At 34.0% G+C, this 15728-nt stretch overlaps 2 protein-coding genes across 2 annotated transcripts; one reads left to right on the forward strand and one right to left on the reverse strand.

The window, feature by feature from the left end:
• Window positions 1-3310: 3310 nt before the first annotated feature.
• LOTGIDRAFT_103195 (hypothetical protein) lies at window positions 3311-7700 on the reverse strand (the record flags this gene model as incomplete). The annotated part of the gene is made up of 6 exons (XM_009045631.1): window positions 3311-3453; window positions 3686-3725; window positions 4046-4139; window positions 5721-5884; window positions 6214-6405; window positions 7398-7700. 6 exons carry the CDS (start codon window positions 7698-7700, stop codon window positions 3311-3313), a joined length of 936 nt encoding a protein of 311 aa, XP_009043879.1.
• Window positions 7701-8007: 307 nt separating this feature from the next.
• On the forward strand, window positions 8008-13388 carry LOTGIDRAFT_227967 (hypothetical protein). Its single transcript, XM_009045632.1, has 6 exons — window positions 8008-8049; window positions 8612-8888; window positions 9515-9630; window positions 9949-10143; window positions 11062-11161; window positions 13058-13388. Exons 2-6 carry the CDS (start codon window positions 8804-8806, stop codon window positions 13222-13224), a joined length of 663 nt encoding a protein of 220 aa, XP_009043880.1. The 5' UTR covers window positions 8008-8049; window positions 8612-8803; the 3' UTR covers window positions 13225-13388.
• The last annotated feature ends 2340 nt before the right edge of the window (window positions 13389-15728 follow it).

Below are 15728 nucleotides of genomic sequence, written 5' to 3' on the forward strand. Positions count from 1 at the left end.
TGTAGCACCTACATATAACATGGAGAGGATATATCCACTTCATTTCTTAATAGCAATAGTAGTTATGGATGCTCCAAAAATCTGCTTGAGTATATCTTTAGACATTGAATTTATTGCAGTCATCTTTTTTTGTGGGTGAAAAAAAGGGGTATTTTTCAGCAAACAAGAAATAAAAGATATTCACCAATGATTTAGAGAAAAAAATTTGAAATTAGTGAATGGGGTTTAAATTGCATCTTGAGCTCTCGGGGTTTTGACTCCACTATTTTTCTTGAAAATGTGCCCTAGCCTTAAGTTCAACAGCTAATAAAAAATGTGGTTCTGCTGATTCATGAATCAAAATATCTAGTGGGTATAAGATTTTGGAAATGCATTATGAATTATCCAAACCATGAAATTTGAACTCGTATAAATGATGTCACAATATATTTTTGGCTTTATCTTTTAGGGAACACTTCAAAATATACAGTACTTAAAGTACAAGTTTTAGTCATTATTGAAACTTTATTAACAAAATTAATAGGTGAGTTTAATGTTAACTTACAGTTTTATTTAAATATGTTAAAAACAATTTACACATTTTACATCTTGGTGGCCTTCGAAATTGACATTTTTTACTGAAAAAGTTATTGACATGATGCTTTCTTTTTGCTTCTATTAATAGCGAAGGAATTAATTATAAAGGGGGAAAGTTATTTAATTGCATTAACAGAACCAATATCAGTATCAGAGGCAGTAGTCAGATTGAAAATGATGTGTCTAGGTTGCCTGCAATTAAATATAAACTCATACTTCAATCTTATTGTATGACTCTAAAATAATGGTATATATTTTGTAGATGGTGGAGCTGTGAATTTGTCATCAACATCTGATACAGAGATGTTATTAATAGCTGCTAATAGACTGAATGAAGACGGCACATGGGAAGTCAGAGAAAAAGCTAGTTCTGTTTTAAAATTACTCACTGGAAAACTACAGGAATAATCAAGAAAAGTTTTGTAAACTTGCTAGTGCTCCAGAAAAGTTTGGTAAAATTTTGAAGTGTTTAACAAGAAATTGTGAACAATAGATATGAAAAGACTTTCATGTTAAAAAAATAAATAAACAAAAAGATTTAAATGAAGTAAAGCTTGGATATTGTTTCATTAAAATAAGATCTTATAAAGTAACTTAACTAAATTAATATTTGTGAGTAGAAATGTACTGAAGTGTGATACTTATAATTAAAGTGCTATTTAAAAGAGAATAACAGATGTTTTTTTTTTTTTTATATCTATTTTCAGTAGCATGAAACTTGCCTACTTATTGTTGATTTTCTTCAGAGGACTAGTTTTTCTAACTTGTTTATGTATATTGTTATATTTGCCCTGACAGTTCACAAACTGTTAATACGATACTAGTATTAAAGGTGATATGTCAACACCAGAGTGTTTCAATCACATTTTCTTCAATGAAATTTCTTATCTAATGGCCTCCAAAAAAGATTAGAAAAGAAGTATTTAGTGCACACATTTTAATAAATAATATTTGAATCATTACACTGTATTGTGTTTACAACCCAACATTTACACATACAATTTCGTATTTAATTTTCACTCAAACTTGTTTTATTAACAAGATAAACTAGATCCACAGACTTCGCGAGGTTCTGATGCAGTGCGTAACAGTTTTGATTTTACGCTTAAAACTGTGCCGCAAAGTATCGTAACAGTAACATAATTTCCTATCATAAATAAATGGATATAGATCGCCCAAACGCAAAGCATATTCGACAGATCGCTTCAACTCACATCGCATTCAACAACAGATGAAGGGAGCAAACTACCTTTATCGTTTAGACCACACAAAAACTTACAAGCGGAAAACCCGACTTTTTCAAGATAAAATTCATCAATTTCAAATGGCGATAAGATCGGAAGTAAACACCGTACAATAAACGTTAATATACCATTGGAAAGATCTCGTCGAGAGCTATCAAAATTGTTCTGGTCACATGATCACCAAAGGTCAAGGTCACGATATACGACCCTTCAAAGTATTCATATTTTTCAACCGGAAATAAATAAAAAGCAAAATCAAAATTCAAAAATCGGTTCTCAAATATTATTTAGCAATCGATAGTAGATACCATAGATATCAAATTTACACAAATTGGATTACACCATGAGGCCCCATTTCGATTTATAGAAAATTACGCACAGTTACTATAGAAGAAAGTACAAAATTTTCATATATTAAAAAGCGCAATTTTGATTGAAATATCTAGTGTTATATATCATTACAAAGGGCAGATGAACAGTAGTAAGATTCAATAAGAATTTTTGGTGTATGTAAATTAAGTCACGTGTCAGAGCTCTTTGAAGATAAAAATCGTAATTTTCAATCCGCTATAAAACCGGAAGTAAACATTGCACACCACAAATGAGTATATCACTGGATAGATATCATCGAGAGCAACAAATTTTGTACAGGCCACAAGGTAACCAAAGGTCAAGGTCACAAAATAGGAGCCTTTGAAATTTTGGGCATTACCGAAAATTTTTAACCGGAAATAAAAGAAAAGCAAAATCGAAATTCAAAAATCGGCTTCCAAATTTCTTTTCGCAATCGATTGTGATATCCAGATATACCAAAATTATGAAAAGCGCTCTATACCCTGAGGCCCCATTTTGAATTTTACAGAAGTATGACATATCAATATGGCGACCACTCTGTTACATCCGGGTCGGATTTTTTGATTTGAAGTTTTTTGTATGGCTATTTGTAACATATTGCAAAAAGAATTTTTTAAATTTCTTCAAAATTCCGGAAGTTGAATTTTATATTTTAGAAGCGAATAGCGTCAAAACCGGAAGTGATATCAAAATTTTGAAAATTTGTTTATGTTCGCAATGAAAGTGTCTATTACTCTGTAAGTTTTCAGATTGATCGAAATAGAATTGCAGAAGTTAGAAAAAAGGTTAAAAAACTCAAAAATTGGAACTCAAAAAGTCAGCGACAAAAGTCAAAATTGTCGATTTTTTCAATTGCTATCCTGTAGTCATTAGCGCGAAGTAATAAACAGTACAGTTTGAGCAAATTCAGACGAGTATTAAAGCTGATTAATGGAAAAAATTGAAAAAGAGCCATTGTCCACGGCTCATTTCCTGTTGGTCAAAAGGGTGCCAATTTACATTTAACAAATAATGGACCACTATTTTGACTAGCAAACAGTAACAGACAGTCTGTGGTATGTTGCCTTCTTAGAAAACAAGCGAAGGTAAAATTCAAAAAAAAAAAAAAAAAAAAAAAAAAAAACAAAGCACTGCAATTATAAAGTTAATATTTCTACACCAGTAGATGTAATTACAATTGTATGTTCAAATTGAGCTGTTCTACAGTTATCTTTGGTTATAGCTGTCCAACCATCTTCTAATATTACTACTTCATCATTACCTTCTGTTATAACTGGTTCTATAATGAAATACAATCATGTTTTCATAGAGAATTCAAATTGAAATTCATGGTTTGAGGTATTTTTGAAGGAATTTTGTGATTTTTGTATTTCTGAAGACAATTTACTTATATATTCTTGACCCAAATCAACTCCCAAAAATAGTAAACTTGTCTCTTTAAGAAGAAACCTAATTATCAGACTACAACTGAACACACAGGCATGATGATAAATCAAGAATTTTTAACTTACCAACAGTAAAACTCATACCTGCTTCCATCATGACATTGTCCTCATTTATTGTTTCTGTATAAAATAATATCTGATTATATTGTCCTATCATTATGAAACTTGCTGATGATAGCATCTGGTAGATATTTTTTGATTGTGTACACATAATTACTACAACAATTTATTTGAAAGCTGAGGGGTTTCATGCTGCAAAGTATTTCTTAATAATTTTGCAGAAAAAACTATCAATATATTAAAATCACTATAACACAAGCTTCAAAGTAATTAAGATATTTTAGTTAATTTTGATAGAAAAAAAATATAAAATATATGTAAGTAATTTCAATTGAGTGAATCTTAGAAAACAAACTACTTGCCAACATGAATAATGCTAGGTAAACCATGAAAATATTCTCCTATACCATGACCACAAAATACTGATATTATATTTACATTTTCTTTCTCCGCTTCTTCACTTAAAAATGAAAAATTTAGACTATTACTTTTGATTTGAATTAATTTGTACAGCAGTGAACATTTGTGCAAGGTATGGTTACACTTTACACACCACCATAAATCAAAATTCATACTAACATTTCAGGGTCAATTTTCTGAAATATTCACTAAGGACTAATTATCTAAATAAACTAGTGTCCAAAAGAAACGATACCAACTTATTTTCAAAATTGTTTTTTACTAAGTGAATTGTCTAATATGAAAACATGCCAATTCGTATTGCACATCCCAAACACAGCATAGTCGATAAAAATACCGTGAACACGTGATCACTTCCGGGAAAAAACGTAAATTTCATGAAAGTGACATTTCCCTCTCTAGCATGTTCTGCACATGCATAAAACTGTATAAAACGGCTGATCAGACACGTTGATATCACAGCAACAAAAAGAACACTAGATATGCCACGTTTGACAGCCATCGAGAGAGAGAGCCTTTGGAATGGTCCAACAAGGAGCGACACACGTCGACGTCGCCAGAAGGTTGGGCTGCGCACGCATCACTATCACCAGGTTGATGCAGCGGTTACGTCAGACAGGTCAGACGTCAGACAGGCCCAGGAGTGGAAGACCACGAGTAACCACGCCCCGTGAAATCGTTACATTCGGGTATTACACCTGAGGAATCGCACCGTAACAGCGACGTCCACGGCGGCTACAGCACTGGGACACAGGATCAGTCGACAGACAATCTACAGGAGACTACGGCAGTATGGTATCCGGCCACGTCATCCCTACCGCGAACCACTCCTGACGCCTCGACACCGGAACAACAGACTGATCTGGGCCAGGCGAGTTTGACGTTGGCAACTGCCAACGCCAACGTACAGGTTTTGCCATGGCCCGCATGTTCACCGGACATGAATCCCATCGAGCACTTATGGGACCACCTCGATCGGCAAATCCGACGTCGTCGTGTGCCTCCAGTCAACGTCCAGGACTTGGAACGATATCTCCTCGAGGAATGGCAACGCATCACTCCCAACGTCATCAGACGTTTGACGGCATCAGTCCGTAGGCGTGTATTGATGCTCACGGTGGACTTATCCGCTACTGACTGGACTTTGTGACGTATGGTGTGACATTTCCCGTTGTTTCTGTGATCAGTGCTCTAACGAAATGTTCTTTTTTCGACCCCACCCATCTTTAAAGGCTTGTCATATTGGTTGTACAGATTTTATTGAAATGAAATTTTTGTACAGATGTTGTGAAAGGATTTCTCAAAAGCATAACACCAATCCTAAACTTCTGCATTGTTTAGTTTTTCTTTTATGTCGTTGCAAACAGGTGGTATCGTTTCTTTTGGACACTAGTTTAGTATTTTCCACACTTTAAAAATATAAGCTTACATTTGTTGCTGGTGAATAATTTTAATCAAGAAATCTGACAACATACAATTTTTTAAAATCCCAACAAGTGACCTTGTGTTGTTCAAATGAAGATTATTGTTAATTTTAAACCTACTGCTCCATTCAGTGCAAGGATAAGAATCCATTGAAGTTATCATGAATAAGTATAAAGAGCTAGAACTTTGAACTTACCTAATATTCCTGCCTATGTCTGAGATCATGGCACCAGGTTTACAGGCATGTATTCCAGCATCACGACATTTTCTTGCAGCATCAACTAAATGGTGCCCAGATTCATCACAATCACCAACGATATAAGTTTCTGATAAATCACCATGATATCCATTATAGTAAACCTGTATAACCAACAGAGCAATTCAAAACAGAAATAAATATTGCATACTACAAGAAAAACAACTTTTGTTCTCAAAGATTGTCTTCATCAGCTGGAAATAAATTAATAAACTCTTTAGTCCAGTGACTGCATTTAAATTGAACTCCACCAAAATAAGTACTGTGATTGGTGTCACTAGTAAGGTACCACATGGAGATTTTTCAAGACACCTAATGCTACTCTGAGATCGGTTTGTCAACTCAGAATTCCTTTCAAACAGTCCACATCCTTGCTAAAAGAGCTATAGACATTGCCAACAGTAAACGGTAGTAAAACAGTAGTAATATTTACAGTAATATCTATATTGATGAGATCACCATTCTGTAGTGGTCTAGAATCAGGTATACCATGACAGGCTACATTATTAACAGATGTACAGACTGACTTAGGGAAATTACGATATAATAATGGTGATGGGTAACAGTTTTCTTCTAAACATTTATTATGTACAATTATATCTATATCATTTGTAGTTATTCCAACCTAAAACAAATACATGGTTCTAAAAAAATAAGAGTTACAGATTCAAATATCTTTAAAATGATACAGTATTTTAATTATTTGCTTTACCAGTTGATAGAACTCAAATTTGTGTATCACTTTCCAAAATTAAAATCTGATGGTTTTAAGCAATCCAACTAAACCTTATTGTAAGAAGTACAATTGAGGATTGGCAAAGCAAATATTTAGATGACTTTAAATGATCCGAAGATATAACTCTTTGATTTTGACATCTTGCAACAAGATTGTTTAAAGTGATACTACGTCTTAGAATACACTCGTCCTGTGGCTAATATTTGTGTTTAATAGTGACCATTGGTTAAATAAGAATCCATCCCACACTTTATCAAGTTTGAAAAAGCGACAATAAAACTATAATCAAAATTTTTTTAAAAAGTGAGCAAGCGACAAGTCCGTTTAGTTGAGAAAAAAAGAGTTTGGATAATCAACGCTAAAACAGGAAACAATCATCTTCCGGTGTATACAAACAAACTTTGCCAATGATTAATATTCGTTGAAAATTGTGTCAGTGGTGGAGTATTCATTCTAAATTGTATGAATTGCTTTTTCGCGGAGTCGCTTAATCTCCTACAAGGCATTATTATTCCGTCTTCAAAATATGTCTGACAATGTCGAGGTCAATTCAAGAGTAGAGATCAAGGATGCAGGAAACCTGACTTGAGAGTTACTTCCCCTTGAAAATTACACCGGATTTCCTAGACTCACAATCTGAAAATCGCTTAATGGATGTATTTAGCATTTTATAATTAATTACTTGATTTTGTGGATATATCGGATTATAGAGGGATTTTGATGTATAGTTAGGACACTGGATAAGTCCACTGAATGATATATACTGTTATTGGCCAAATTTGAGCAAAATTAAAATTTTATGGTCATCCCTTTAACAACCCCATTCATTTTAAAAGGCTGACTAACACAACAGGAATGATAGAATCAGGTTTATATCTCACCTCTAATTTGGAAGAAGTATAATCGAGGATCTTTCTGGCTAACTGACATGACTGTCTTAGATGTCCAATCTGGTTCTCATTTTTTATTTCAATTGTATCAATTGTCCTATAGGATCCATTATTAGTGACATAGGGAGGTTTTGGTATTGATTCGGGAACTGATAGCACAGGACTAATTTTACAGGGAAAAACTAAATTCAATGACGATGATGTTTTAACTTTCTTAAAGAATAATCGCAATGATTGGTTTTGACTTCTCCAAATTGTTTTTAATACACTGTATGATCTCCCTGCAAAATACATGTTTTATACAATAGAAATGTTATTTAGAAATAAATACCAGTCTAAATTTACTGATAAAAATGTTCGGGAAGAAGCTACCTGATATAAACAAAAACATTTTACTTTCACTTTCCGCTTCCGGTTATATGCAGGCAAAATCGCTTACAACACAGGAAAAAAGTACTCAACTTTCCTCTTGTTTTGCTTAATTTCATCTACATATATTTGCTGAAAATTAAGTAACTCTATAAAACATTATCACGTCTGAGTTTAGGTTAAAGAGGAAAAACAAAAAGGTGGAAGTCGTTCTTTTACTTTTATTGTTAGAAGCGGCCTCTCATGCAGGCATTGGTTCTCTACTACTGTCAACGTCAGTAGATTTCTTTATTAATACAGCATATATCTCTCTCATGTCACAAATATTCAAAATATGATTTTCAAGTGCATACCAACTGTCAGAATGCCTTTGGGTCCATGAATATATAAGTTTTGAAAATTTTGCACTTGAAATGAACACACTCCTCACCAAGAAATTTCGTGTGAAAATGACACACATTTTGAACTGAAATTCTCCCTCTGTAAAATCATAGTTTCAAATAATTAATTTTTCAATAGTTAGCATTTTCATCAACCCAAAGACAATCAAAGACTCTCAGAAATATTGGAGATTAATATATTTCAATTCATACAAAAATGATAGCCAAAATGTGATTTACTTGATGTGGCCAGAGAGTAGTAGGCTTAAATTTATTTTTGATATTGTATGCCAGTGTTGGTCAAATATGTAGGCCAATTGTTTCTTTTGCTTCTTCCGTCTATTTCTACTCTATCTATAGATTGTCAGTAGTTTGTCTCACTGTGTAAACAAGATTGGTGGTCAAATAGTAAACTTACTTCTGTTGAAATCATTCAAATTTGTACTTTACTTTCAGATTCTGCAAGATGCAGACATGGAAATCCTGATTTTACAGGTTGCATTGTTAACCAGAGTCCTTCTATTTACTTATAGTTTGAGGGATATAAGCTAAATGCTGCAAATGTCTTTACCATAATATTTTTTTTATATATAGAATTTGCATGAAATCTGTACAGGTTTTGTGTTGAACAAAGTGTGTTAAATCAGAATGGATTTGTCAGGTCTGCTAATTGTATTTACCAATTTGTTGTTATTAGTTGAAAGTAAAAAAGATATATATCTCTATTGTGCAGGTAGGTCTTGCAGTAATTTTCCTGAAATTAATCCATTTGAGCTCTGCTACCATAAATTCATGTTATGAGATATGTGTGTTCACTTCTGCAGTATACTTTTCCAAACAGTTACATAATATGATATATATTTGTATAGAATATTATATGTTTAAAGTGATACTGTCACCTACTTTGTTTTAATTGTCCATATCAGTTTTAAGATTTTGAATTCGTTGTCTGGTTCTCCTTTAATTTAGCAAGAACACACCATGGAATTAAATAATATTGTCACTTCTAAAACCTTATTCATATTCTCATGTGCAGATATTATTGATATCATACGTCTTCATGGTGTGTGTCCAAGAGAACAGACCAGCATATTTTAACTCTGCACACTGCAAGCAGAAATCAATCTCTCAACTTGCAAGGCAAATATTTAGACATATCATTACTTACATATCAATTATGCAATTAGCAAAATATGTAGGCTGATGCTGGCCCTACCTAGAAAATTATGATGTTTATCTATGCAAGCCTTAGAAAGTTCAGAACAGAAGGACATGACAATTTGATTCATTTCATTGATTCATATATATATTGAAGAAGAAAGGATTTGATTAAATAGTTTCAAGATAATGCTTCTTTAGTTTGTAGGACTCTAGTAGATGAAGTCAAGTGGAGTATTAGTCAGGTAGATCCTAAGAAAACAATAGAAGTTGGCAGTTTCAGAGTTGATACACATGGAAATCAAGCAAGATCAGAGGTATGACCTTACATGTACAGCTATATCTTCCCTGTCTAGATTAGGTTTTATCTTGGTTTGATTTACCTTTCCCATACATTTTGAACTTTTGAGCGGACTTTTCTTGTATGATTAAATAATATGATATAAGCTTAAGCAGTGCAAAATATTAAGGGTTTTTTTCAACAAAAGGCATCAGTTTATTATCTGGCATTGAAAGTTTTAAATCATTATTCCTGAGATGAACTTTATTTATTTATTATAGATAAGCCTTGTCTAATAGTTAAGGACATAGCAGAGTCATGCCTTAGACTCCACATACTGGTGTTTTACTTTCAGATACCTTTTGCTGGATCCCATTCTCATTTGATAGAAGTAATGGAGAGTATATGTGATAAAATGAGAGATTATGGTAAAACAATAGATAATCTGAGTAGAAATACTATGATGAGAATATATGGTAGAGAAGGTCAATCATTGTCAAGAAAAAATATTATTTCTGATTCATCTTTTACTCCTAAAATACGACGATATGTAAGATAATTTTTATACGCCCACATTTAATGGGGGGCTTATATTGCCATCACCCATGTCCGTCCGTCCATCTGTCCGTCCGTCCACAATTGCTCGTAAACACTCTACAAGACATGATTGTTTGGGATGCGATGAGATGCGATGAAGAACGATGTCATGTTTCTGAACATGAACGATGACAACATGGCGATGACAAAATGATGATGTGGCAATGTCAAGCAGACGGAAGTCCAGTTTCGTTGTCTTGGACAACCTAGTAATGTTTCGTGTTCAGTCAGATCATCGTTCACGAACATTACAGGTAGTCCGAAACACCGATCCCGAACAATGATTGTTGCTGGATTTTGACAATACTTGATTTTATTATTCAGTCCCGCGCTGAAGATTTGCCTTCTAGAGTGTTCACAAGCTTAAAATTGAACATGTGTTCAAGAACAAGGGCAATAACTCATACTCAATATTATTCAGTATCGCCCTAAAGAGTTCAAAAGAAGTGTATGACTGAAGGTTGAATATTTCATACTGGTGATTGTTACTGTACTGCTAAATATTTTTATTCAAAATCAAAGCTGCGCGTGGGCGTATATTACCTTATCTTAAAATTTAGTTCCATAAAACATGATTACCAGCTTCTGCAAGGCCCAAACTCAGTGGCATAGACCCATCTATGATTGTCGCCCATTTGTGCCCATTTGTCGGTACAGATACCCAAGTACCCATTTAAAGCATGGTTAAATCTATCCTGCCTTAATTACATCAAATTTAAGTATTCTGACCCAAAATAACTGAACCATTTTTTAAGTCTGATCTACATCATACAGGTGGATACCTTGCACTGTCACGACATATTTACCTCATTGTACAATACACCTGGTCAGGATATAAAACAATAGGATGTATAACTTATTTTCATTTTAGTGTGATACTATAATAGAAGATTTTGAAGAGGAAATTATAAAAGTATTTAAAGATAATAATATAGAAACTTTGGAGTTTGCTATTTGTACAGAAATTGTAGGTAAGTAAATGATAATAAATTAGTTATAACCAATGCATTGTCTCTTTAACAGATCCGAAACTATTTTATATTTCTTCCGTGTTTCCCTGAAGTCGGTAAACCTTATATATATATATGAGACTGAGATAAACAGTATTCATGATGTCAAACCAGCCAATCAACTCTTTTGCTGTCTGAACATATTTTTGTTTTTCGTTTTGCTAGATTTATAAACACCTGCACAAAACTCTTGAATAATATGTAGGTATGTGAAAACGGCCATTTCATTTGTCTTGGGCATGGTTTTAATGTCAATGTTACCTATGTAAACTCTCATATAGGTATGCAAAGCTGAAGAGTGTATATGTTACTTTGTTTATTACTATTTGTATTTGTAGCCCAACGCAGACGAGGAACATTTTAAGCGAACAATCGTAAAAATTTTGTTTCGATCATTTTTTTCACCGTCTGCGGATTACAGAAACACGAACAAAAATGTTTGTGAGAATTGTTCGTGAAATCAAACATGTTTGATTTTTTAAGATTGTTCGCCTCCCGAACAATTCTTTGTTCGCCGTCTGCGTTAACGACGAACATTAGCGCCGAACATTCATCGACGAAAGACCAATCAGCGATCGAAGCCAGACCACATGACACTCAAAATGGCGACGTCCAGTGAATCTACCAACACAAAATTTTGGACTGTGGAAAAGGAGCAGATTTTAGAATATATGTGGTCGCTATCTGCCTGTTTGTTTATGATTTCTTCGCCCGATTATTCAGACAGGAACAAAAAGTACGCTGCTATGCAAGAAATAGCACAATCCCTGGAAACAACCGGTAAATTTACAAGGTTGCCGAACACACCCTGCTCTTTACGACGTTGAATCCATATGGGCGTGTTTCTGTGACGACGGTGCCAACATGGCGGACAAAGAGAAATGTCAAAGCAAAGCGAGCGTCAAATTTTACCAAATTTTCAGTGAATTTGCATTCTCTTGTGGACTATAGTACATTGGTACGACAGGACATCTCGGCAATATCTGTAATAGCAGCATTTTATTTAGACCTACGATTCCAAAGCAGAGAATGTCAAACAAAATGTCCAGGCAAAACTTTGTAGCCTACTGTGTGAGTCCGTCGTCAGTGGGGACAGTAAAAAGAATCTCTTAGACCATCTCTTCCAATTTTACCAATTATTTTATAATAGATGTTCCATCCTAGACCTGTCCATTTGAGACTGAGAGACTCAAATATCCTACTTTCGGCAAAGCTAGGACAGTAGGAGATGTTTACTCGAGTGTCTGAGACAGGCATACTGTTTTTACTTGCACTTGACACACCCACTTAGGGTAGGCCCACTTTTAAATCCATGTGAGATTTGAACGACCAAAGTTGCGACTGTATTTATTTCGTGAAATCCATCGTAAGTTTTACGAACGACTTGCGATCGGTTGCAAACTCTTTTGTGAAACCGGCCCCTAATGCTCCCATTTCGCCGCCTACGTTGGCGTCTTTTTAAAATTAATAAAATAGCTAACGCAATTTTACATTTTCTTCTGGACGTCGCCATTTTGAGGTCATGTGATTTTCCGTGGCACTGGCTTATTGTTCGAGCTAAATGTTCATCGTCTGCGGAATTATGTTTGTCGTCTGCGGATAACGGATAACAAATATATTTGTTCGATGTTTTTGTTCGTCGACAGAAATGTTCCTCGTCTGCGTTGGACTTAACAAAAACCATTTCAATTTATTGGTACGGGTACATATACAGTTTTTCTTGGAACCATAGTCGTTTGATGGAATTGTAGTAAGAAATTATTTTATGTGTTCCTGACACATATAAATTTGCTAAGAATCTCTGTGAAATCTTGCTTTACTAAGTAAATGTATTTTTCATAATTTGTATAAACCCAGATGTATGTACAAGTGAGGATTTAAAGGAACCTCTACCTGTAGCAGAAGATGAGGAAGAAGTTTTATCAAAAGAAGAAGAACTAGATAAAGAATTACAAAAGGATGATGAACAGAACTATGATCAAAATGATGTAGATTTATTAGAAAAAGATAGAGAAGAGTTATAATCACTAAATATATGTTTGAAGGAATATAGTCACCTAATTAACTTCAGCTACCATCATCATCTGTCAATTTGACTTGTTTTTGCATTTAATTGCACATATATTGGACTTTTATTCGAAAACATCATATGAATTTCTAAACTTGACCTCTATTAAATTTTAAATGGAAGATAATATTCCTTCAAAGCCTTTATTTTTACAGTTTATTCTTGTTGTGTTTGATAGTGGAATGTTTTGTTTTCTATTTATGGGAGTCATTTAATCAAAGCACAAATTCATAACAAAAGTGACCGTGGTTTGGTTACCAGGTAGGCACAATTCGTTCTAGATTTCTTTAAAACTTTATGAAATTATTTATCTCCCAACGAACATAATACTAATCAAAAATCCCTATCAAATCAAAAATGTTGTATGACTAACTGTTATAGTGATTTTCAGTGTTTTCAGTGTTTAAATCTGAAGCTGTTAGTGGGCGTATATTTAGTGCATGACTAGCTATTTTTGTCATTGTTTTGAAATCCTGATTAAAGTGACTGTAAGAAATGTCTTACTTTAACAACGTAATTTTCTTGATCATAAATTACAAAAAATAAAAATCATAATAAGAAAGAATATATCCTTGTTTGAATCCTTTTTGGTTATGATGGTTTTTGGATTATCAAATTTTCAGCTGTATGACTAAATAACTATGACTGAACAAACTACATTGTATTAACTGTATAAATAATTAAGGATGATCATCAGGATTATAACAATTTCAGGACGAGCTCCTTGTTGCCTCTATGTGACCTCAACTTTCAATTTATAAAAGATTTGTGTGGAGTTACCATACATTTAGGCCTACTGAATATTGTTGTTATATTATTATTATTTGATTTGCCGATAATACTGTGTAAATGTAGTATTTGATAAAGACTAATTAGCTAAGGCTTTCTGATTACTGAAACTCATTTGTGGGTGTGTGCGTGGCGTAATTATTTAGTTTTATTCATTATTTTTAAGGGAATTCGAAGGGGAAACCTAAACAGTGGAAAAATGAACTCCATGTACAAATGTGTTAGATGTACATGCCAAGACCAAACAGCCTTTTTTGATTTCCTTAATGTGTTTGTGGTATATGTTGTTTTCTTGAGACAATAGCTGTTCTTTTCGTCAATTGATAAATGTGTTTGTGTACAAATGTGACTTTCTTTGGGTTCATCAAAACAGAAATTTGTATATGTAAGCAGATTTTTCTTGGCAAAGATGCGTCCTCTCTTAACATAATATGAAATTAATTTACCTTTAAGATGATTGTAAATTAGTGTTGGGCATCACTGTAAGTTTCGTCGTTTTGTTGTATATCTGTGACCTTTGAACTTTTGGCTGGGCGCGCAGTTTTAAATGGCCGATGCTAGAAAAACTACTTGGAACCGGAGACATGACATAAATGGTGTAGGGAAAAAATGATGGTATGGCTGAACTACAAAAAATATTCATCTTTGCAAATTTTGCAGATGCGAGGTATCTAAATAGGTTTAAAAACTCATTTAACAGGGCTTATTAATTCTATCTCTACACCAGCTGACATCTGTCCAAATTGCTATCAGAGGCTGGAAGAGACAGATGTTTCGGTCTAGTCGACCACCAGAATTGTCGCAATCCGCGACTTTATCGCTGTAGCTAGGTGTCGTCTATGACGGATCCGATGAGGTAATTACATCACCAACGGACCCGACACTTCCTTTAGTTGTTGCTGTATATAGCATCACCAGCCAAACTGAGCCCACCTGTAGTTGTTAGTGTGTTTAGCGTCTCCAGCGAACCCGTCACCGAAGTCATCTATTATTGTTAGTGTGTTTAGTGTGCCAGCTAACCCGAGCCTTCTGTTTGATTTTGTCGAGTGTGTTCGTGTCGATAAAACATCCGACCTTTCTTTCGTATCACAGCCAAACAAATGATAATTCTGCAGTCACATAGTTGGCTCAAGACCTAGATGTCCCAACTGTCTCTCGACTAACATTTCTCTGAAAAGTATATAGGCTTACACTAATTGAAAAAAAGACTCAAGTATAATTTTTTTTTTTATAAAATACATGGTAATGTTGGGATTTTGTTTTGATGTGTAGGCTTATGTTCATTTTCGATGATGAACTTCTTTTCAAGGCTGTATCTTTTCCCCTATATTAATCCACGTCACCTTTATAAATCTAAAACAATAAATTGATGGTTTTTGTATTGATTATTTTCCTTAAATTTAAAGCACTTTTTTGTGAAAAGAGAATTTGGGCTAGACCCGTACCTGTTGTCATCTTCACAATGTCAAGCTATTAGCCTACGAACTTCGCACTAATGCCTTGACTGCATTAACCACTATTCTTGTATCACGGAATGCAATGATTTGATTTGATGGTACGCCATTCAGAAACCTCGACAGAAAGACTGCAAATATTATGGTTTTTTTTTCACATAATTTGTGTCGAGGCCTCTGGTTGGCTGTCTTCGCTAACGTACAATCCAATCAAATA

Source organism: Lottia gigantea (assembly GCF_000327385.1).
Source record: "Lottia gigantea unplaced genomic scaffold LOTGIsca_1, whole genome shotgun sequence".
Lineage (NCBI taxonomy): Eukaryota > Metazoa > Mollusca > Gastropoda > Lottiidae > Lottia > Lottia gigantea.